General features: G+C 32.3%; 1 protein-coding gene and 2 long non-coding RNA genes across 5 annotated transcripts; all 3 read left to right on the forward strand.

Moving 5' to 3' along the window:
- Positions 1-888: 888 nt before the first annotated feature.
- LOC141700524 (auxin efflux carrier component 5-like) lies at positions 889-13,919 on the forward strand. Of its 3 annotated transcripts, none has more exons than XM_074504263.1 (14): positions 889-1,708; positions 3,482-3,656; positions 5,681-5,752; positions 5,864-5,907; positions 6,729-6,800; positions 7,454-7,539; positions 7,880-8,040; positions 8,146-8,222; positions 8,335-8,411; positions 9,990-10,092; positions 10,584-10,675; positions 11,075-11,144; positions 11,738-11,927; positions 13,630-13,919. In XM_074504263.1, exons 5-9 carry the CDS (start codon positions 6,778-6,780, stop codon positions 8,336-8,338), a joined length of 351 nt encoding a protein of 116 aa, XP_074360364.1. In that variant the 5' UTR covers positions 889-1,708; positions 3,482-3,656; positions 5,681-5,752; positions 5,864-5,907; positions 6,729-6,777; the 3' UTR covers positions 8,339-8,411; positions 9,990-10,092; positions 10,584-10,675; positions 11,075-11,144; positions 11,738-11,927; positions 13,630-13,919. The 3 variants fall into 3 exon arrangements, with proteins under 3 accessions (XP_074360364.1, XP_074360366.1, XP_074360365.1); XM_074504265.1 differs by having other exon boundaries at positions 5,689-5,752; XM_074504264.1 differs by lacking the exon at positions 889-1,708 and adding an exon at positions 1,811-2,589.
- Positions 13,920-15,085: 1,166 nt separating this feature from the next.
- Positions 15,086-20,047, forward strand: LOC141700522 (uncharacterized). The gene is made up of 7 exons (XR_012566389.1): positions 15,086-15,256; positions 15,364-15,418; positions 15,931-16,002; positions 18,393-18,445; positions 18,539-18,700; positions 19,318-19,420; positions 19,910-20,047. It is a non-coding gene; the product is annotated as an uncharacterized LOC141700522 (long non-coding RNA).
- On the forward strand, positions 20,048-22,432 carry LOC141700523 (uncharacterized). Its single transcript, XR_012566390.1, has 4 exons — positions 20,048-20,069; positions 20,505-20,568; positions 21,061-21,246; positions 22,268-22,432. It is a non-coding gene; the product is annotated as an uncharacterized LOC141700523 (long non-coding RNA).
- The last annotated feature ends 656 nt before the right edge of the window (positions 22,433-23,088 follow it).

A 23,088-nucleotide genomic window follows, 5' to 3' on the forward strand; every position in this document is an offset into this window, starting at 1 on the left:
ATTTGAAAATTTATTGTTAATACTTAACTTTATCCTAGGGCAACATTTACGGTTTATTTACAGTGAAATGATTATATCGTAAAGGATTAATATGGAAGATGCATTGTTAAGTGGTTGCAGAATAAATAAATTTGTTTTAATTTCTATTTATGAAGAAATATTCACAAAAAATAGGCATGACTATGTAAATACGGTAGATTAAAACCGTGGTCTTTGAGAGGGCCTCACCAAGTCTGTTTCTAAAGTTTGTTTTCATGTATTCTAATTGGCTAGCCTTATACTCGTGATCTGGAAGCGGAACTGCACTTGATAAAAGAAGAGAATGCACGTCTGCAACATGCTTCGGTAAGTAAGACACTGGCTACGACTTTGTTTCTTTAAAACAAATCTGCATGTTTATTATTAGTTATCTTTTTGGCTAGTGCAAACATAAACTAGAAGCAACAAAGAGGATTAAGCAGCAGACATGTTGACCATCATTTTATATCTTGCATATTTTCATGTTCAGTAATCATTCATGTGCATTACTTTTACATGAGAAGGTCTAGTAATAAGTTCCTTTAGATTAATATTATTGATCTTGTTATAAACTTATTCTTATAATTTTCTTAACAAGTGCCCTGGTTTTCAGCAATTGTTTGAGGAAGCTGTTGCAGGCCATCTAAATCCATAGCATCTGACCGTGATTTGCTCAGATGAAGCCTCAAAATATTATTACTGTGGATTCTTCTTTAATGTCCATCCAATTATTTAGAGCAGCTGCACCTGCAACCTACTAGATGCGGTAATGCCCAGAATAGTACATGGGTGCAGAAAGCAAAAGGTGCAGATAATTACTTTAGTCTCTTCATCTTTTTGAAAGACCCTATTTATAACTTTTTGCATATATAGGATAATAGGATGCCTCCGCTGGACCTTTGTTGCACTGTGGAGCAATCAGCTTTTGTTTCTTTGAAGTTCCAGCAGTCTCCAGTGCTTCTTTCGGCCTGAGCTGCTGCATAAGAATCTCGCTAAATAAGGGGTTCTGAAATGCTTTGGCCATGCTAATGAACATCTGCTGTTGCTTCTGTTCAGTCCTTCTCAGCCTCTCTTTAACAGATAACAGATAATTATCTGCATTCTCCTGTTCCTTTTGGATATTCATAATTTCAGTCCTCAACCTGTCGGTATCACTCTCTAATTGTTCGAGTTCTGCCTCCTGTATAAGGCGCTCTCCATCACTTGAATGCTGTGAACTCTTTTCATCCCTTAAGACATGCTGCTCAGGTTGCTGTAAATTGGTATAAGTAACACCGCCTCTCTTGTAGATGCTTCTCAAAAAAATTGAGTTTTGAATATGGTTCTCCCTGATCATGAGCCAACTCAGTCCGCATTTGTAGCATTTTCCGACCTTTCTTTTAATCAATTCGTCAAACAATCTCAACAAAATATATACAGCAACAAATATAATCCACCAGAATTGAAATACTACCCAACATATTACTGATGTCATCAGTGCAACCATATTGCCCTGGTTTTCTGCAATTGCTTGAGGAAGCTGTTGTAGGCCATCTAAATCCATAGCATCTGACCGTGATTGGCTCAGATGAAGCCTCAAAATATTATTACTGTGGATTCTTCTTTAATATCCATCCAATTATTTTAGAGCAGCTGCAACCTACTAGATGCGGTAATGCCCAAAATAGTACATGGGTGCAGAAAGCAAAAGGTGCAGATAATTACTTTAGTCTCTTCATCTTTTTCAAAGACCCTATTTATTATCTTTTTGCATATATAGTAGATAAATACTTGGTTTTCCTTCCGTTCCTCTGCGGTAATTGTTCATATTTCCAATTGAATACTTCTTAGGCGATTGTTCAGATTCCTGATTGGCATATGATCTTTAGATATATAGTCTTACCTTTTCACAACTGTTGAAGGAATTAACTTTAGTGAATAAATGAGGTCACAAATATAATGCCTTGCTAGCTTGTAATCAGGGTCTTAATTTTAACCATCCAGTCTTCTGTTGTAGACAACAACGAAATATTAAATGTGTACAGGCTCTTTTTAACAATGTTCACTAAATTAATGTGCTTCTCTGATTGGTTTGTGTACCTTTTTCGTAACTTCCTGTACCAGATCTAGACGCTACTCTATTCCCTGATGATGGCCGTACAGTATTTTTAGAATAAACTTTCTTGTCGAATATGGACTGATAGTATTTGTTTAATGTAAAAATAAACTAACAGCGCCATAATTTAAATAGGAATTTCCTTCTTCTTGTTATACTTGGTATTTGAATAAACACCTTTTAATTCATAGAGTAATTGACAATGTTGGAATTTGAATTTGTAAAACGTAGATGTAAAACGTATAAATTTACAGCAGACAAAAGTTTTCCATGGTGTGATTTGTTAAAATGATGATTTGAGTCCATAAAGTGCTTCTATTAATTTCAGCTTAATTGTAATTTGGAGTCGATGTCTTTTATTCAGGTCTTAAGCTTACTAGAGATACTGAACGGAAGAATTTGTATGCTGATTTTGATGTGCATACAGTTGAGGAAACTTTTCCCACTAAAACTTCTCGAGTTGCATCTTGGATGAAGTAATTCTATTATATGCCAATCAAGTATTCCTTTGGCTAAATATTTATGCGAGTTCTTTTTTAAATGCTATAATTTGTCATTTTATGCTATAAAATTACTAAATCTATGACGACACTATTAAATTTGGTGTTATGCTTTGACATGTAGTTTTCTGTTTTTCTGATGTTTTTGTGTGTGCTTGATTTCTTAGAACAGTAAAACAAGTTAAGGAATAGAAATTTTAAGCTAGAAATGCAAGAGAATCTGATAGGATTCAGTTAGAGAGAGAGAGACGCTGGTGGAATAATAACTTCTATTTTCTGAATAATAGTTCAAACATGAACGTAATTAAAATATTGATGATCTTTTTATACTAAACCTCTACTTACAGTAATAGATTACAACACCCTTGCTATACTACTCTAGCTTTTCTGTCCTTAACCCCTCCTTCAAAACTATTCTTTAAAACAGGAATCCAAGGCCTTCTGTTGCGCACAGTATATTCTTGAACTTTTCTGTAAAGATTTGTATAATTGTACTTTATCAATTTGTTATCCATTTATGCTGCAACCACTTTCTCACTTTCTGCTCAGCCAAAAACTTAAGGGCCCAGTGGTCCGGCTTAATGAAAGAAGTGATTATCCATGAGATATGCTGTCCCAATTGCCTATGTACATGCATATGAAATGAACAGAAGTATATTGAACGTAATAAAAGGGTGCAAGGTCATCTTTCATTTTGCTATGCGTATAGTATTACTTGTATTGTCATATTGGTTGTAGTTGCACGGCCGCTTCAAACATCATCTGGGAAGATAAAGTAAAAATTCATTTGATGAAGTATTGGATCATGTATACAGCACCTAATTATAGCATGTGCTTGATTATAATGATTTTTTCTTTTTAACTACAGAGTGGTACAAGTACAAGCACGGTTTTTTGTGGGGAATGCTTCAACGTCGCAATGGAAGGAAATATAGTTGAAGACGTGAATATTGATGAAACGTGAATATGGTTGATGCGTGATTCCAAACCACCAAACCAGTCAGATTATAATTCTGCTAGAATTCTTAGAGATTGACCTAAAGGTTATTTCTCTAGTTAACATTACAGATTGTAATGTTTTCTTTTTCAAACTTAGATAGTAATGTTTATTTGTTTCCGTTTAATTATTATAGCGTAAAATAATTTTTTAACATGTGTGTCAGACAATCCCAAAACCCATCATTCGCCAATTATATCAAAAAGGGTCGCCATATTACGAGTCTATCTAAAATTTTAAAGTGTGATACGAAATTACGCACTAACCAGATTTTTTCTAAATAATTAAGTAACATGCAATATCGATAAAAAGTAGATATTCTTATCTGTCACTCATTGCATTGAGCTTGACCTGGTTAATATTCTTATTTATCTTCTGCAATTTGTTAGTGCAAGAAGCTTGACCTAGTTTTGAGAGGGAGAACTAGAGGGCACTGGAGGGAGTCTCGGTATCTGTCAACTGTTTAAGTTCGCAGAAATTTTAGTGTTAAATTTTGAAAAAAAATATAAAATAATGTAATTTGGTTTCTTCAAATATTAGTCGGTCCCCCGAAAATTTTATTTCTGGTTCCGTCCCGTTAGTTTTTAACTCCTATATAATAAGAATGACATGTAAATTACACGTGGGTGCTCCTGTATGTAATATTTTATAGTTGATATAATTAATTTAGATATTTAAGTAGATAATTAGAAATAAACCCATATTTCGGGCGCCAAAGTTCGAACTCCACAAAATCAACGTTGTATTAAAACTATATAAATTTAGAAAAATCTCATAACTATTAAATCATGAACTGTTACTCATATTTAAAATCCTTTAAACATTTTTGTCAAAAAAAATATGACTTGAAATTTCAAAACATACTTGAAAAATATATGTGATATAGTCATATGGAACAAATATTGAAGTAGACAATGAGTGGGCTTGGGCCGCGGGAGTGGGGCACTGAATCCAATTTAGACTTTAGGCATCAATATTGGGCTTAAATGACTGTTGTCTTCAAAAATCTCAGAATAACACCAAATTGTAATATGTTGTTAGACCAGAGATTTTGAATGCAAAAACTGAATTTTATTATAAAATCCAAGCTCTTACCTTAGTATATCTGAAAATTAAAGTGAATAACTGTAATGAATTTTTCGAGTTTTGTAAAACAAATCTCGATTTTATTAAAGAAAAAGTGAATAAAAGTAGGGGATGAAGATAAATATGGAGATAGAGATAGGTAGAAAGGGTGAAAAAGAAGGTAGGGCGGATAGGGTTAGGTGAAATTAGGGCGGCCGACTCTCATGCGAGAGAGAGAAGTTATTTTAATTATTGGTTACTATTAACTTCAACAATAATTGTCCAACATAGATCTTTGTCATGGATATTATTAGTTACCAACAACATTTTTTGATTTGCATGCAATATTTCGGAAAGATGTAGTTGATGAAAACATATTTTGTTTGGTGTTTGCTGAAACAACATAGACCATAGAAATGTTGTAATTTCAGAGAGAGAAGAGTTTATGGATTTAGAAATGTGAATTGGTATTTCTGTAATTGATTTTAAAACTTTTTAGTTATGACATGCAGCTAATTAACAGAAAAAATGCTCACCGGCCAGCATGAGTATTTGTACAGGCTGATCATGTAAACCGCAATCTTTTTGTTATATCTACACTTAAACCTGTATTAAGTAATATCGGATAAAGTTATAACCTTATTTAGGTATAAATTTTGTCAATCGTAATTTGGGGCACGGTCGTAAAGTAATATTCTCGCTAAGAGTATCAGATAAAAAAAATTAGAAAGTTATCAAGGGCCCAACTAAAATATAAAGTAATAATTTCAGAATTATATGTATATTGACGTACTCGGCCTGACCCGATTAAAAACCCGGTTAAAATTTGATTATTCTAATATATTTTTTTTTATATTTACATTTATTATGAATATAAATAATACTTTATGTTGTAAGAGATATGCCTGTACTTTAACAAGACGAAGACATTTTGTCAACCCTAAGTAAGTTATATTGTTATCTTAATTTGTATTTTGTACTTGTAACATTTTGTACTTCTAACAGGTTATAAGGTTATAAGGTTATCAGGTTCACCAAACATCGAACCATGGTTTTGGAGGTGAAATCGAGTATAAGGTGTCAATTTCGAATTTCTATTCACTTATACAATCTTTTCTGAGTATAATTTATGTTTTTTTATTTAATTTAATTCTTCATTTTTATTTGAATTTCTGAAATTACTTGCAGAAACAATGAAGAAAGTGCTCACCCCGTCAATGTGTAGTTTCCAGGTAATTCTTCATTTTATTGCGATTTAATTAATTGAATGCGATCATCATATATACATGTACGTTGTTTGTTTTATTGACTGCGATCTTACTGTGTTGTTTTGTTGCGCTTGAGTATGTTCATTCGACATGGATTTATTGCTCTATTTATCGTTGTTAGTTGTACTCGAAGAATTTAGTGTTTGATTTGATATTGTTCTATTGGTATAACTGCTATTGTTTATTTATACGTATAGTGTGATTTTGTAATTAATAGAATGTTATGGTGGGAGCAATTTATGAACATTTTTACTTTATTTAGTTCAATTGAATATTTATGAGTCGAATCTAGACTTGATTAATTAATGAGTCAAGTAGAATATTTAGACTAGAGCTTGAGAAACCTTATTCGAAAAGAGAATAGAATTTGGGGACCTCTCTTGAGGTGTCTAGTTAACCATTATATAAGCCATAGGGATCGAGTCCGCTTAGTTTTATTAGGATATATTACCTTTTTTTTGTAGACTATTCTGGTGGAAACTCATATATTTTTAAGGAGCGAGCGACCCTTATTAATGGTAAATTTCTTCATGATCATATTTTCATTTGTATGATTATTTGCGATGAGGATTAATGATCGATTGAGCCTAATATGGAAGATGCAAAGTGATACTTAGTGCTTTGTCAAGTGGGTGCAGAAAAAATAATTTTGTTGTACTTTCTATCAAGAAGAAATTTCACAAAAAATAAGTATGACTGTAAATTTGTTAGATTAAAACCATGTCTTTAAAGGGCCACGCCAGGTCTGTTTCTAATGTTTGTTTTCATATATTCTGATTGGTTAGGCTTATACTCGCTATCTGGAAGCGGAACTGCACGTGTTACTAGAAGAGAATGCACTCCTGCAACATGCTTTGGTAAGCAGGACACTGGCTACAACTTTGTTTCTGTAAAACCAATCTGCATGTTTATTATTAGTTCTCTTTTTGACTAGTGCATACATATACAAGAAGCAACAAAGAGGATAAAGCAGCAGGCATGTTGACCACATACTAATCATTTCATATAACAATGCAATACACACAGACACTGTAATTTTGCAGACAATGGAATTTTCACGAATCAAGTTCATAAATAATTTCTTTCATATTTTTATTTCTTATAATCCCCAACAGAAAGTGAGGCAACTTGAAATTTCTAAATAAAATTACAATTTGCAGATTAGTACATAGTGATGATTTGCATATGAAAAACATTATTGCTTTTGAAGATTCAGTTATTAGAACAACGGGTAATGTGAATTTTACATTGGATATGCTATGGAAACCTATGTAACCTGATGCAAATTGCTCAAAAGTTCTATGATAATAGTAGCTCTAATTATCGTTGTTAGTTGTGTATAGAGATTTTCCTATAATCCCCATACCTTATACACATGCGTACACTCAAATATAGACACTTTTCGTGAATTATGCCAACCAGTGAACCTTTGACAATTAAAATTAGATATTATTAATCGGTTTTTTTATGTTATCATCATGCTAACTTCTGGATGGAAATTATGCTTCAGGTTGCATTTTGAGATGCCAAGCATTATGGAGGAATGTATTTTGATTGTGTCGAAAGCAGCTGTGGGCACTTACATGTTCTGCTTGGGTAAGTTCAAAGCACTAATTCCCGAGTCCATCGTGTAACTTCTTCATAGCTACATACAATTCCACATACACACACACATTATCTGGACATTAGGCCAAGTAAAAAAACAGATCAGTGCCTAATAAGGAAAGTGGTTTATTACCTGATGATAGCAGTTGCAAGTCTGCAAGCCTTCATTAAAAAAATAATTAAGGTTATTTAGGACGGATTTATTACACATTATAATCTAATCTGTGACTCTTCCTGATTAGATATAATATCTGAATTTGTTGTAGACATCCTTACATATAGCCAGATTCTCTTCATATATATGCTTTGCTTACTGCTATGCATATTTCAGGTTTATTCATGGCAATTAATAAAAAGATAGATGAAAATTGGTCGATTGGAGTCCCTATTACCGGCATCCTTTGGAGGTTTATCATGGGACCAATTTGTTGGGGCCTTGCCTGTCTTTATTTAGGATTAGATGGTGAAGTGTTAAAGGCAACAATAATCCAGGTACTGACTATTTCGTAATGATACGTAGAAACTATAAACTCAGTGTTAACGAATTGATTTTGTTCAATGGCGATCTAACTACATATATTGTGAATGTTATTTCAGGCGACACTTCCTCCAGCATATTTATCTTTCTATTATGCTCAAGAATATAGAATAGATATCGATTGCATTAGCCATGGGTAATTACTGTTTTTGCCACTGAAATGATACGTATAAACTATAAACTCAGTGTTAACAAATTGATTTTGTTCAATGGCGATCTAACTACATATATTGTAAATGTTATTTCAGGTGACACTTCCTCCAGCATACTTATCTTTCTATTATGCTCAAGAATATAGACTAGATATCGATTGCATTAGCCATGGGTAATTACTGTTTTTGCCACTGAAACTCTTTCCTGTATTTAGAGATCTACAAACTTATACTACTTAAAACCCAAGTAATACATTAATATATATATATATATAAAAATATATAAATACAGTCATATAAATATATATATATATTAATATAAATTTGTGTTTGATCTGATATTGTTCTATTGGTTTAACTGCTATTTTTTATTTATACACACAGCGTGATTTTGTAATTAATTGAATGTTATGGTGGGAGCAATTTATGTTTTATGGGCTTGAACATTTTTACTTTATTTAGTTCAATTGAATATTAATGAGTCGAATCTGTAGTTGAATAAATTAATGAGTCAAGTAGAATATTTATCCTAGAGCTTGAGAAACCTTATTCAAAGTTAAAGCTTCCGGCGGAAGCTTGTTTACATGTGAGAGTTCAAAGAAGTACATTTAGCTGCAGCACAGGAAAGCATGATGGCAAGAGATGTAATTCTTTGCAACTTTCAGGGTAAAAGGCTAGGAAGGGGGTGAAGATACTATTCAAAACAGGCAGTAGGAATTATAATATACATAGATACATATACATATATATATAGAGAGAGATAGAGAGAGAGAGTAAAGCTCTACTTACGGTAAAAGAATTTTTGTGCAAAAGGCTTTGATGGTCTATTTATACTAAACCTCTACTTACAGTAAAAGAATTTTTGTGTAATATAAAAATATAGTTCGTATAGAGTTTTTACCCTCATTTATCTTCATGTTGTAGCAACTACAATATCATGCACCAACTAATTTGTGCCCTTTTGTATTTAAATAAAAAATATTATATAGTAGTAAATATAGCCAGTTTTGCAGAGAAGCCAGAAAATGAGCAGGGGATTACATTTTAAAAATAGTAATTTCATGAGTATAAAGTTTAATAGTACAACAATTAATACTAATTGACAATGAAAATATTAATGTAACAGTGTATGAGATATTTGAAAGGATGGGCTACTATGGAATATCATCAAATTTGATATTATACTTGACAAGGAAGCTGCACCAGGGCACGTTAACAGCATCAAACAATGTAACAAACTGGGTTGGCACCCCTGCTACTATAGCTTTTCTGTCCTTAACCCCTCCTTCAAAACCATCATGTCCTTGGGATCTTCTTTAAAACAGGAATCCAAGGCCTTGTGTTGCGCATCAGCAACAATATATTCTTGAACTTTTCTGTAAAGATTAGTATAATTGTACTTCACCAATTTTTATCCATTTATGCTGCAACCAATTACTCACTTTCTGCTCAGCCAAAAACTTAAAGGCCCAGTGGTCCGTCTTAATGAAAAAAGCGATTATCCATGAGATATACCGTCCAAAAACTTGGAGCCTTTTCAGATGTGCCATTTAGACACTTCCCCCTTTTCACTGTTATTTTGATCATTTGCCACATAATAATAAAAGAGAAAGAATGTATACTTTGCGATCTTGTTAGTTAATTAGATTTCTTGATACTATGAAAGCTTTTCCGTAGTGAAATTTACAGTATTTAGCTCCTCCTCTTTTGTTTCTGCTACCTGGACTGACCAAAATTCATGTGGTTTACAGTGAAGTGAGGATAGAAGATTTGGAAACATTGAATTATCTAGACAATTTGTCTGATCGAAAATGCTTCAGTGAACAAGGAGATGCAATTACTTTTGATTATGAGGTATACAGTCTTATGGGTGGGTTCCTTGAGTTTTGTACTACAATAGTGCACAATAAATGAGCATAGCTGTCATCATCTGCCGTTTATTGACACTCTTCTTCGAAATAAGGGATGTAAAAACTTAATTATGAACTAAGATAAGTGGAGGAAAATATGTGCAGTAAATCTCCTCATAAAACATATAACAATTTCAGATATATAGAAACCTTTAAGGTAGATAATATATATGCAAGTGTCTCTTAGCCCAAACTAAACATCTTTTTTTTTAAGTGCCAAATATGCAAAAACTTGTTTTGACTGATGTAAAGTCGCATTAACTATCATTTCTTTTTTACTTTGAGTTCTATCTGTTGTGTGACAATTCTGAAGATAGATTGCTTATGGAGCAGCTTCAAGTGGAATGATATCATGTCAATTTTTTAAAAACTTGAATCTACTGCCTTGTAGATGAAGGCTCTGACTTAGAAGTTGACATCTTATCTATTTTTCAGGTGGATCGGGCTTATCTTTCTACAGAAGATTGTATTGCAGTCATCGATCACGGAAAGAAATTTGAGATAAATAAAAGGGTTACAAGATGCTGGTAAGATTTTGGCCGTATTTTGTTGGAATGAAAATAATAAACTATATTTTCAAATCAATACAAGTAGAATGCATGTTATATATATGTTAAACGTAAAACAGATGCACAAGATTAGTCATATAAGTAGCCTAATTAGTCATGACTTTCCTACAACAGTTAAATATAAATGTATATCTATTGCCTAGGATTTCCACAATTCATTTTGATTTGAAGTTGTAATTTGTTATCTAGAACTAGAAGGTGTCAATTTCCAGACTCTATTCACTTATACAATCTTGATTATATTGTGGCATAGTTAGACAATTTGACTGAATTATTTTACTATCTTTATCTGTGATTTTTTTTAGATTTTTTATTGAACTTCAACTTCTACTTCATAAATTTCTGAAATACTTGCAGAATCAATGAAGAAAATGCTCCATGAATCCCCTCCCCTTCCCCTGTTGAGTCATTGACATCTTGCTTCCAGGTAATTTTTTCATTTTTTTTAATTAATGCAAGATTTGTAATATTTGTTGCAGTTGTTATTTTTTAGATTTTATTTTTTTGCTATTATTTTAAATTTGTTATAGAAATTCATGCTCTACTAAAATCAATAGAATTTTCGCAAAAAAAAATCCACTAGAATTGAAATACTACCCAACATATTACTGATGTCATCGGTGCAACCATATTGGGAGGTTAAGAAACGTCATTTGGTAGATGCAAAAGTAGTCAATTTTTACCTTTTAAATATTCACATTTGGATTCATAAATCTCATATGGAGACTCAGAATACCATATTTAGTCATTTGCTTCTCTGAGGTATCAATTTTTTTTGTTACATATTCCAGATTACTCCACTGGAGACTGGTCACAGCTCATTCTGAATGCTGTACATAGTTAGTGTCTGCTATATCTTTTACCGGCAATATCAAATCATAGATATTTTACTTATTCATGGAAGTGGTGTGCTTTACTGTAACACGGGAAGGTCTAATAATAAGTTACTTTAGAATCATATTATTGATCATGTTATAAACTTTTTCTTATAATTTTCTTAACAAGTGCCCTGGTTTTCAGCAATTGCTTGAGGAAGCTGTTGCAGGCCATCTAAATCCATAGCATCTGACCATGATTGGCTCAGATGAAGCCTCAAAATATTATTACTGTGGATTCTTCATTAATGTCCATCCAATTATTTAGAGCTGCTGCAACCTACTAGATGCGGTAATGCCCGGAATAGTACATGCATGGGTGCAGACAACAAAAGGTGTCTCTTAATCTTTTTCAAAGACCTATTTATTATCTTTTTGCATATATAGTATATAAATACTTGATATTCCTTCCTTTCCTCTGCGGTAATTGTTCATATTCCTAATTGAATACCGCTTGCGATTGTTCAGATTCCTAATTGGCATATGATCTGTAGATATATAGTCTAACCTTTTCACAACTTTTGAAGGAATTTACTTTGGTGGATAAATGAGGTCTCAAATATAATGCCTTGCTAGCTTGTAATCAGGGTCTTAATTTTAACCATCTAGTCTTCTGTTGTAGACAACAAAGAAATATTAAATGTGTACAGGCTCCTTTTGAACAATGTTCACTAAATAAATGTGCTTCTCTGATTGGTTTCTCTACCGTTTTCTTAACTTCCTGTACCAGATCTAGATGCTACTCTATCCCCTGATGATGGCCGTACAATATTTTTAGAATAAACTTTCATGTCGAATATGGACTTGGAGTATTTGTTTAATGTAAAATTAAACTAACAATGCAATAAATTAAATAGAAATTTCCATCTTCTTGTTATACTTGGTATTTGAATAAACACCTTTCAATTCATAGAGTAATTGACAATGTTGGAATTTGAATTTGTAAAATGTAGATGTAAAACATTTTAATTTACAACAGACAAAAGTTTGCCAAGGTATGATTTGTTAAAATGATGATTTGAGTCCATAAAGTGCTTATATTAATTTCAGCCTACAATTGTAATTTGGAGGTCTTAAGCTTACTAAACTGAAGAATTTGTATGCTGATATTGATGTGCATACAGTTGAGGAAACTTTTCCCACTACAACTTATCGAGTTTCACCTTGGATGAAGTAATTCTATTATATGCCAACCAAATATTCCTCTGGCTAAATATTTTCTGCTATAAAAATACTAAATCAATGACAACACTATTAAATTCAGTGACATGCCTTGACATGTAGTTTTCTGTTTTTCTGATGTTTTTGTTTGTGTTTGATTTCTTAGAATAGTATACAAGTTAAGGAATAGAAAGTTTAGGCTAGAAATGCAAGAGAATCAGATAGGATTCAGTTATAGAGAGAGACGTTGGTGGAATAATAACTTCTATTTTCTGAATAATAGTTCAAACATGAACGTAATTAAAATATTGATGGTCAGTTTATACTAAACCTCTACTTCAAGTAAAAGATTACAACACCCTTGCTATACTTTAGCTTTTTTGTCCTTAGCCCCTCCTTCAAAACTATCATGCCCTTGGGATCTTCTTTAAAACAGGAATCCAAGGCCTTATGTTGCGCAACAGAACTTTTCTGTAAAGATTAGTATAATGGTACTTCATCAATTTGTTATCCATTTATGCTGCAACCAATTACTCACTTTCTGCTCGGCCAAAAACTTAAGGGCCCCATGGTCTGTCTTAATGAAAAAAGTGATTATCCATGAGATATGTTGCTGAAGTTGCCTATGTATATGCATATGAAATGAACAGAAGTATATTGAACGTAATAAAAGGGTGCAAGGTCATTTTTCATCTTTTCTTTCGCTATGTGTATAGTATTACTTGTATCGTCAAAATTAGTTGTAGTTGTACGGCCGCTTCAAACATCATCCGGGAAGATAAAGTAAAAATTCATTTGATGAAGTATTGGATCATGTATACACACCTGATTATAGCATGTGCTTTGATTATAATGATTTTTTCCTTTTAACTACAGAGTGGTACAAGCACTAATTTTCGTGAAGAATGCTTCAACGTCGTCATGAAAAGCTTAGAAGTGCAATGGAAGGAAATATAGTTAAAGATGTAAGTATTGATGATGACGTGAATATGGTTGATGCGTTATTCCGAAGCAGTCATCAGATTCTAATTCTGCTAGAATTCTTAGAGATTGACCTAAAGGTTATATCCTCAGTTAACATTATAGATTGTAAAGTTTTTTATTTAAACTTAGATAGTAATGTTTATTTGTTTCGGCTTAATTATTCTATCTTAAAATAATTTTTTAACATGTGTTTCGGACAAGTTCAAAACCCCCTCCCCCACCAATTATGTCAGAAAATGCTGCCATAATAACGAGTAACGGATCAATCTAAAATTTTAAAGTTTGATTGGAAGATACGCACTAACCAGATTTTTTATATATAACTAACATGGAACATCGATAAAAAGTAGATATTCTTATTTGTTATCTGACCTCAGGAGGCGGAATTAGAGGGCACCGGGAGAAAGTCTTGATATCCGCCGACTGTCTAAGTTCACAAAAAATTTAGTGTAAAATGTTGAAAAAAATATAAAATAATTTAGTTTGGTTTCTCCAAATATTAGTCGGTCCCCATAAATTTTATTTCTGGTTCCGTCTTGTTAGGTTTTTAACTCCTATTATAATAAGAAATGACATGCAATCATGTATGTAATATTTAATAGTTGATATAATTATTTTAGATATTTAAGTAGATTATTACAGATTAACCCATATTTTCGGTCACCGAAATTCGAACTCCATAAAATCAACGTTGTATTAAAACTATGTAAATTACTTTAGAAAAATTTCAGAACTATTAAATCATGAACTGTCACTCAGATTTAAAATTCTTTAAATATTTTTGTTAAAGAATATGACTTTAAATGTCAAAACATACTTGAAAAAAGTCTGTGATATAGCCATATGCAAGAAATATTGAAGTAGACAATGAGTGGGCTGGGGCCGGGGGAGTGGGGCACCGAATCCGGGAATGTATTCGATCAAGATTTTAAAGGATTTTTTTAGATAATTGAAATAAAGAGGCATTGAATTTGAATTTAAAAAAATATTTTAAAATCTGATGGTATTTAATAGAGATTAGAAAAAGTTTTTCAAAATCCGAGTGTATTCAATTTTTATTTTCAATCCTATTATTATTTAAATTTTAAAATTTTCATTTTTTTTCATTTTTTTAATATTTTCATTTCTTTTGAAATCTTTTTTTAATCATTTCATTATTAATATATATATATATATATCTTAATTATATTACAAATTAAAAATTACATAAAACTGATTAAATAATAATTAAGTAGGACATACTAAAGTTGGACTTGGGCTAGTTGGGCCACTTAATTTACTAAGCCCATATTTTGCTTAACAGGCTTCAAAAATAAGGAAATGGGCAGTGGACTTGGGCTCGTCCCCGGCATGGCCTATATAATACGGCTTAGGGATTATATCTTTTACATATACAAGCAATTTCATAGAAGCATGGTTTTAGAGGTGAAATCGAGTTGCATCCGATCGATCTCTCTTTGTACACGAAGCTGTCTCAACATATTCAATCTCTCAATCGCCCCTTTTTATTATTTATAAGGTGTCAATTTCGAGACTCTATTCACTTATACAATCTTTTATGAGGATAATTTTTTATTATTATTATTTAATTCTTCATTCTTGTTTGAATTTCTGAATTACTTGCAGAAACAATGAAGAAAGTGCTCCACGAATTCCGCTCCTGTTCACGTGTAGTTTCCAGGTAATTCTTCGTATTTTTCGAAATTAATGCGAGATATATAATAGTATTTATTTTTGTTACATACAACAAGTTGATCTAGTTTTGTGTAATTGTGTGTGTGTGTAAAGTGTATGAAGAAGAAATCTAGAATGGATCCGGCCACATTCATTTTTGGTTGTTCTTTCTATTTAAACGGATCACGTTGAAATGTCGAAATTTCCAGGCGTAAACCCGTATAATTTGAAAAATTAATGTTAATACTTAACTTTATCGGAGGGCAATGAGGCATTTACGGTATATTTACAGTGAAATGATTATATAGTGAAGGATTAATATGATAGGTGCAAAGTGATACCTAGTGCTTTGTTAAGTGGTTGCAGAAAAATAATTTTGTTAATAATTTCTATTTACGAAGAAATAATCACAAAAAATAAGTATGACTATGTAAATATGTTGGATTAAAACCGTGGTCTTTGAGAGGGCCGCACCAAGTCTGTTTCTAAAGTTTGTTTTTATGTATTCTGATTGGCTAGGCTTATAGTCGTGATCTGGAAGCGGAACTGCACGTGTTGCAAGAAGAGAATGCCCGTCTGCAACATGCTTTGGTAAGTAGGACATTGGCTACAACTTTGTTTGTGTAAAATGAATCTGCATGTTTATTATTAGTTACTTCTTTTTGGCTAGTGCATACATTAACTAGAAGCAACAAAGAGAATAAAGAAGCAGACATGTTGACCATGTACTAATCACTTCATATAACAAATTGCAATGCACACATTCACTGTAAATTTGCAGATAATGGAATTTTCACGAATCAAGTTCATAAATGATTTCTTTCATTTTCTTTTCTTTAATCCGCATCAGAAAGTGAGGCAACTTGAAATTCCTAAATATAATTACAACTTACAGATTAGTATATAGTGAGGCTATGCATATGAAAAGCATTATTGCTTTTGATGATTCAGTTATTAAAACAACGGGTATGTGATTTTTTACATTGGATAAGCTATAGAAACCTATGTTACCCGATGTCACAAAGCACACATGCAAATTGCTCAAAAGTTCTATGATGATAATAGTAAGAGAATCATCACATGGAAGTAAGTAATTTGAAGATTATATCTAAAAGTTCATGACTAGATAAAGAATGGAAATTATTAATACTATAGCGGGCTATATATCATTAATGCTATTCAGGCTGAAAGTCAAGATGGATTATTAAACAAACCTTTCCGGTAACTTTTTTATCTTCAACAGGTAGAATCACAGGATACACTCGCCCTTTAATGCAAAACCTATGACTAAATGGAAGAAAGTTAAATTGAAGCCGTAATCAGTTAGATCAGTTAGTGATGTATACCTAACTGAAAGTCCTAAAATGAAAGCCCTAAAATGGAAACCTAAATCTAATCACCTGTAAAATCAAAACATTTTGTTGAGAGCGAGTATAGTGTTTGTACTCCATCATTTGGGATGAGGATTAATGATAGATTGAGCCTCTTCTAATCCTTTGATAAGGGTTCATACCCATTGCTGGCTGTGTTGCTCCGACTCGATAGGCGGTACCTGTGTCGGCGCGGAATCCGTGCCAGATTCATGGTCTTGAAAACGAATCCTTCTTTCTTTGTCATTACTGGAAAATAATTGTACCTCACCAAAAAATATTCAAATTTTGCCGTAAAAATCATCCCTCCGGTAATAATCGCAGATCTACCGGTGCTTTGAAGGTGACTTTGTATATGTTTGCAGATGTGGGTAGATGATGGATACTTGGATATGTATGACTCTGTGTACCCTAGTCCAAATATTATAGAGCAGGTGCAGATCTGGTAATTCCCAGAATAATACATGGTTGTAGAAAGCAAAAGATAAAGATTATTACCCTAGTCCCTTTAATTTCTGTCTAAAGCCCCTATTTATTACCTTTTCGCGAATATATTAGAGAACTAAGTATATCTTTCTTTCCTTTTCGGCAATTGTTCATATTCCCAATTGAATACTTTCCGCTTTAGTAATTGTTCAGATTCCTAATTGGCCCATATGATTTGTAGATATATAGTCTTATTTAGTTATTTGTCAACGACTGTTGATGAAATTTACCTTAGCGGATGTATGAGGCCTCAAATATAATTTCTTGCTAACTTTTAATCAGGGTCTTCATTTAACCTTCTAGTCTTCTGTTGTAGACAACAAAGGATAGTTAGATGTGTACAGGCTCCTTTATTTCTTCTCCGTCTATGAATCTTAGTATCTTATTCTTACCAACCTCAGAGCTCCACTTTTTGTGATGTTTCGGATTCGACTCAAAAGCTGTAACCCGATTTCTGAAGCACTACACCAACATCGCAAAAGATTTATATTTCTCATTACACAAATACATGTATCACCATTTCCTTTCGGTAAAACGCAGAACACACAAAATCTTTTAAGAGAATAATACCCAATATTCGATGTTCCGTTCAAGAGCTTAGGCAAACTAATTTGACCCATCTAACTTTGGATGACAAATTATATTGAAATTTTCCATAATAATGTTTCTAAAAAAACACCACTTCTCCCTGTTGTGTGGTACTACAATTAAAGTGTATAATGAGCAGACTTTCTTGCACTACTACTGCCTCTTGTGCCCCCTGGCATTGAAGCGTATAATGATTATGTGCAGGCTTTCTTGCTGGTAATTGCAATCTATGTTGTTATTTAGGTTGTAGTCTTAAGTTGTTCTTTTGGCTTGCTATTTAAGTGCTTCTAGCGACAACTTGCTGTTTGAATTATCTCTCTGTAAGTGATCCATGATGGAATTTCCTTAAGAAAATAAATTCTGGGTTGTGGCGCATTACAGAATGACCAAATTTGTACTTTAGAAACTAGAAAAAAGGGAGGAGAATAGTTGTAAGTTTAAAATGTGCGTTTGAGCGAGTGATGAGTAATCAAGTTATGCTGCTTAATATACAATACCGGGCGTAATTTTAAATATATACCTAAATGTTTTCTGTAGATTCCCAGGCCTTATAATGCAAGCAAGGAGGAATCTCTGTTTGTTTTCCCAAGGTATATACCAATTATTGTTATATGCACGTTGCAGTCTTGTTATTTGAAATCATTGTACCGATAACTTGATGCATGTTTTAAAATATTCTCTAGTTTCGCTCCTCCGCTTCATTTTAAGAAAAAGGTCATGCAAGAAACAAAGGATGGAGAATTGATAATGATCCTCCTCCCATAAAACAGAAGGCTTAGCGGGAAAGACTTATTTGACTTGCTGCTCAGTCCTTCAGAGGAAGATTTAAAGCAGTGGCCCTACAGGTTGACTTTTGATGTATTTTCCTACTAATTTACTTGACAAGTATATTCTAGTTACGCCAGGTTTTTTAAAAGTACTTCTATGCAGATATATTGTTTTTTTCCTTTACAAACTAGGCCTAACCGGTATTTAAAAAAAATAATAATTTTATATAACCGCAGAAGATAGTGATCATGTTGCAAGTTCCCATATGCTATATGCTGATTGGATCCCTGGAAGCTTCCACATGTTTGATAACTTTGAGATGATACAAACCTTTAGTTATAGAAACATTTTGTACTTAGTGAAGTTGATGTATTACTTTTTTGGGTACATGAATGATAGTGATTATTATCAATCCACATATAATAATATGAATTTGTTAACATAGATTTATATAGTTGAAAGTGACACTTGGAGCCTTTTCAGATGTGCCATTTAGACACTTCCCCCCTTTCCACTGTTATTTTGATCATTTGCAACATAATTATAAAGGAGAAAGAATGTAGAGTTTGCGATCTTGTTGGTTAATTAGATTTCTTGATACCATGAAAGCTTTTCCGTTGTGAAATTTACAGTATTTAGCTCTTCCTCTTTTGTTTCTGCTACCTGGACTGACCAAAATTCATGTGGTTTACAGTGAAGTGAGGATAGAAGGTTTGGAAACATTGGATTATCTAGACAACCTGTCTGATCGAAAATGCTTCACTGAACAAGGAGATGCAATTACTTTTGAATCTGAGGTATACAGTCTTATGTTTGGGTTCCCTTAGTTTTGTACTTCAATAGTGCACAATAAATGAGCATAGCTGTCATCATCTCCTGTTTGTTGACACTCTTCTTCGAAATAAGGGATGTAAAAACTTAATTATGAACTAAGATAAGTGGAGGTAAATATGTGCAGTAAATCTCCTCATAAAACGTATAACAATTTTAGATATATAGAAACCTTTAAGGTAGATAACATATATGCAAGTGTCTCTTAGCCCAAACTAAACATCTTTTTTTTTAAGTGCCAAATATGCAAAAACTTGTTTTGGCTGACGTAAAATCACATTAACTATCATTTCTTTTTTACTTTGAGTTCTATCTGTTGTGTGACAATTCTGAAGATAGATTGCTTATGGAGCAGCTTCAAGTGGAATGATATCATGTCAATTTTTTAAGAACTTGAATCTACTGCCTTGTAGATGAAGGCTCTGCCTCAGAAGTTGATCTTATCTGTTTTTCAGGTGGATCGGGCTTATCTTTCTACAGAAGATTGTATTGCAGTCCTCGATCATGGAAAGAAGTTTGAGATAAAAAAAGGGGGCTTATCTTTCTACAGAAGATTTTATTGCAGTCCTCGATCATGGAAAGAAGTTTGAGATAAAAAAGGGTTACCTTATGCTGGTAAGATTTTGCCGTATTTTGTTGGAATGAAAATAATAAACTATATTATTAAATCAATACAAGTAGAATGCATGTTATATATATATATATATATTAAACGTAAAACAGATGCACAAGATTAGTCAGATAAGTAGCCTAATTAGTCATGACTTTCCTACAACAATTGAATATAAATGTATCTCTATTGCCTAGGATTTCCACAATTCATTTTGATTTGAAGTTGTAATTCGTTATCTAGAAGGTGTCAATTTCCGGACTCTATTCACTTGTACAATCTTGATTATTCATGTGTGTGTATACATATGATTGTGGACTTGTGGCACAGTTAGACAATTTAACTGAATTATTTTACTATCTTTATATGTGATTTTTTTTAGTTTTATTATCGAACTTCTACTTCTACTTTTACTTCATAAATTTCTGAAATACTTGCAGAATCAATGAAGAAAATGCTCCATGAATCCCCTCCCCCGTTGAGTCGTTGACATCTAGTTTCCAGGTAATTTTTTCATTTTTCTAATTAATGCAAGATTTGTAATATTTGTTGCAGTTGTAATTTTTTTTGATTTTATTTTTTGCTATTATTTTAAATTTATTATAGAAATTCATGCTTTACTAAAATCGATAGAATTTTCGCAATGAAACGTCATTTGGTGAATGCAAAAGTAGTCAATTTTTACTTTTAAGTATTCACATTTGGAGTTATAAATCTCATATGAAGACTCAGAATAACATATTATCAAATTTTTTTGGTTACATATTCCAAATTACTCCACTGGAGATTGGTCACAGCTCATTCTGAATGGTGTACATAGTCAGTGTCTGCTATATATTTTACCGGCAATATCAAATCATAGATATTTTACTTATTCATGGAAGTGGTGTGCATTACTGTAACATGAGAATGTCTAGTAATAAGTACCTTTGGATTAGTATTATTGATCTTCTAAACTTATTCTTATAATTTTCTTAACAAGTGCCCTGTTTTCAGCAATTGCTTGAGGAAGCTGTTGCAGGCCATCTAAATCCATAGCATCTAACCGTGTTTGGCTCAGATGAAGCCTCAAAATATTATTACTGTGGATTCTTCTTTAATGTCCATCCAATTATTTAGAGCAGCTGCAACCTGCTAGATGCGGTAATGCCCAGAATAGTACATGGGTGCAGAAAGCAAAAGGTGATGATAATTACTTTAGTCTCTTCATCTTTTTCAAAGACCCTATTTATTATCTTTTTGCATATATAGTAGATAAATACTTGGTATTCCTTCCTTTCTTCTGCAGTAATCGTTCATATTCCCAATTGAACACCGCTTTGGTGGTTGTTCAAATTCCTAATTGGCATATGATCTTTATATATATAGTCTTAACTTTTCAGTTTTCACAACTGTTAAAGGAATTAACTTTAGTGGATAAAGGAATTAACTTTAGTGGATAAATGAGGTCACAGATATAATGCCTTGCATGCTTGTAATTAGGGTCTTAATTTTAACCATCTAGTCTTCTGTTGTAGACAACAAAGAAATATTAAATGTGTACAGGCTCCTTTTTAAAAATGTTCACTAAATAAATGTGCTTCTGTGATTGGTTTGTCTACCTTTTTCTTAACTTCCTGTACCAGATCTAATTGTTATACTTGGTATTTGAATAAACACCTTTTAATTCATAAAGTAATTGACAGTGTTGGAATTAAATATCATGTCCCTCTCCTCTAGATTTTCTGTCCTTAACCCCTCCTTCAAAACTATCATGTCCCTGTTGCGCATCAGCAACAGTTTATTCTTGAACTTTTCTGTAAAGATTAGTATAATTGTACCTCGTCATCAATTTCTTATCCAATTACACTGCAACCAATTACTCACTTTCTGCTCAGCCAAAAACTTAAGGGTCCAGTTGTCAGGCTTGATGAAAAAAGTGATTATCCATGAGATATGCTGTCCAAATTGCCTATGTATATGCATATGAAATGAACAGAAGTATATTGAACGTAATAAAAGGGTGCAAGGTCATCTTTCATCTTTCATTTCGCTATGTGTATAGTATTACTTGTATCGTCATATTGGTGTTAGTTGTCCGGCCGCTTCAAACATCATATGGGAAGATAAAGTAAAAATTCATTTGATGAAGTATTGGATCATGTATACACCACCTGATTATAGCATATGCTTGATTATAATGATTTTTTCTTTTTAACTACAGAGTGGTACAAGTACAAGCACGTTTTTTTTGTGGGGAATGCTTCAACGTCGCAATGGAAGGAAATATAGTTCAAGACGTGAAGATTGATGAAACGTGAATAAGCAGTCATCAGATTATAAGATTATAATTCTGCTAGAATTCTTAGAGATTGATTTAAAGGTTATTTTGCCAGTTAACTTTATAGATTGTACTGTTTCCTTTTTCGAACTTAGATAAAACCTGTTTGTCTACAAATTTGACTTATAAGCCCGTAAGTTGACTTATAAGCCCGTAACAGCTTATCGACAACTTTTGTCTAAACAACTTATAAGTTGATTTGAAGCAACCTATAAGTTGACTTTACAACTTAAAAGCTGATAAGTTGAATGTTAGTAACGACGTACTTTTTCTCAGCTTATTATGTTTTTTCGTTTTTTTTATTAATTTTAGTTTTAAAAAATATATTTGTAAATATTAAACTAATATAAAATTCACGAATTAAGATTATTATATTTAAAATTTATTTATTTTGTTCATTTAAGTAAAAAAATAATCTAACTTATAAATAAAATTATCCAAACACTTACATAACTTATAAGTATTTATTTACTTATCACTTATAAGTCACATATTTATTTTAAGTCATAAGTTACTTATTTAAGATTTCTCAAACGGGCACATAGTAATGTTTATTTGTTTTAGCTTAATTATTCTATCTTAAAATAATTTTTTTAACATGTTTCGGACAAGCTGAGGGCCGCCATGGAACGAGTCTATCTAAAATTTTAAAGAGTGATTGGAAGATACGCACTAACCAGAATTTTTTTCCTATATACTAACAT

This window comes from Apium graveolens, unplaced genomic scaffold, assembly GCF_009905375.1.
Source record: "Apium graveolens cultivar Ventura unplaced genomic scaffold, ASM990537v1 ctg2493, whole genome shotgun sequence".
NCBI lineage: Eukaryota > Viridiplantae > Streptophyta > Magnoliopsida > Apiales > Apiaceae > Apium > Apium graveolens.

Excerpts from the sequence above, each read along its gene's own strand:
- LOC141700524 (XM_074504263.1), top strand. The coding sequence starts at position 6,778 with ATGCACTCCTGCAACATGCTTTG. Across the intron at positions 7,540-7,879 it reads CACTTACATGTTCTGCTTGG|GTTTATTCATGGCAATTAAT; the intron begins GTAAGTTCAAAG and ends TGCATATTTCAG. Across the intron at positions 8,041-8,145 it reads TAAAGGCAACAATAATCCAG|GCGACACTTCCTCCAGCATA; the intron begins GTACTGACTATT and ends ATGTTATTTCAG.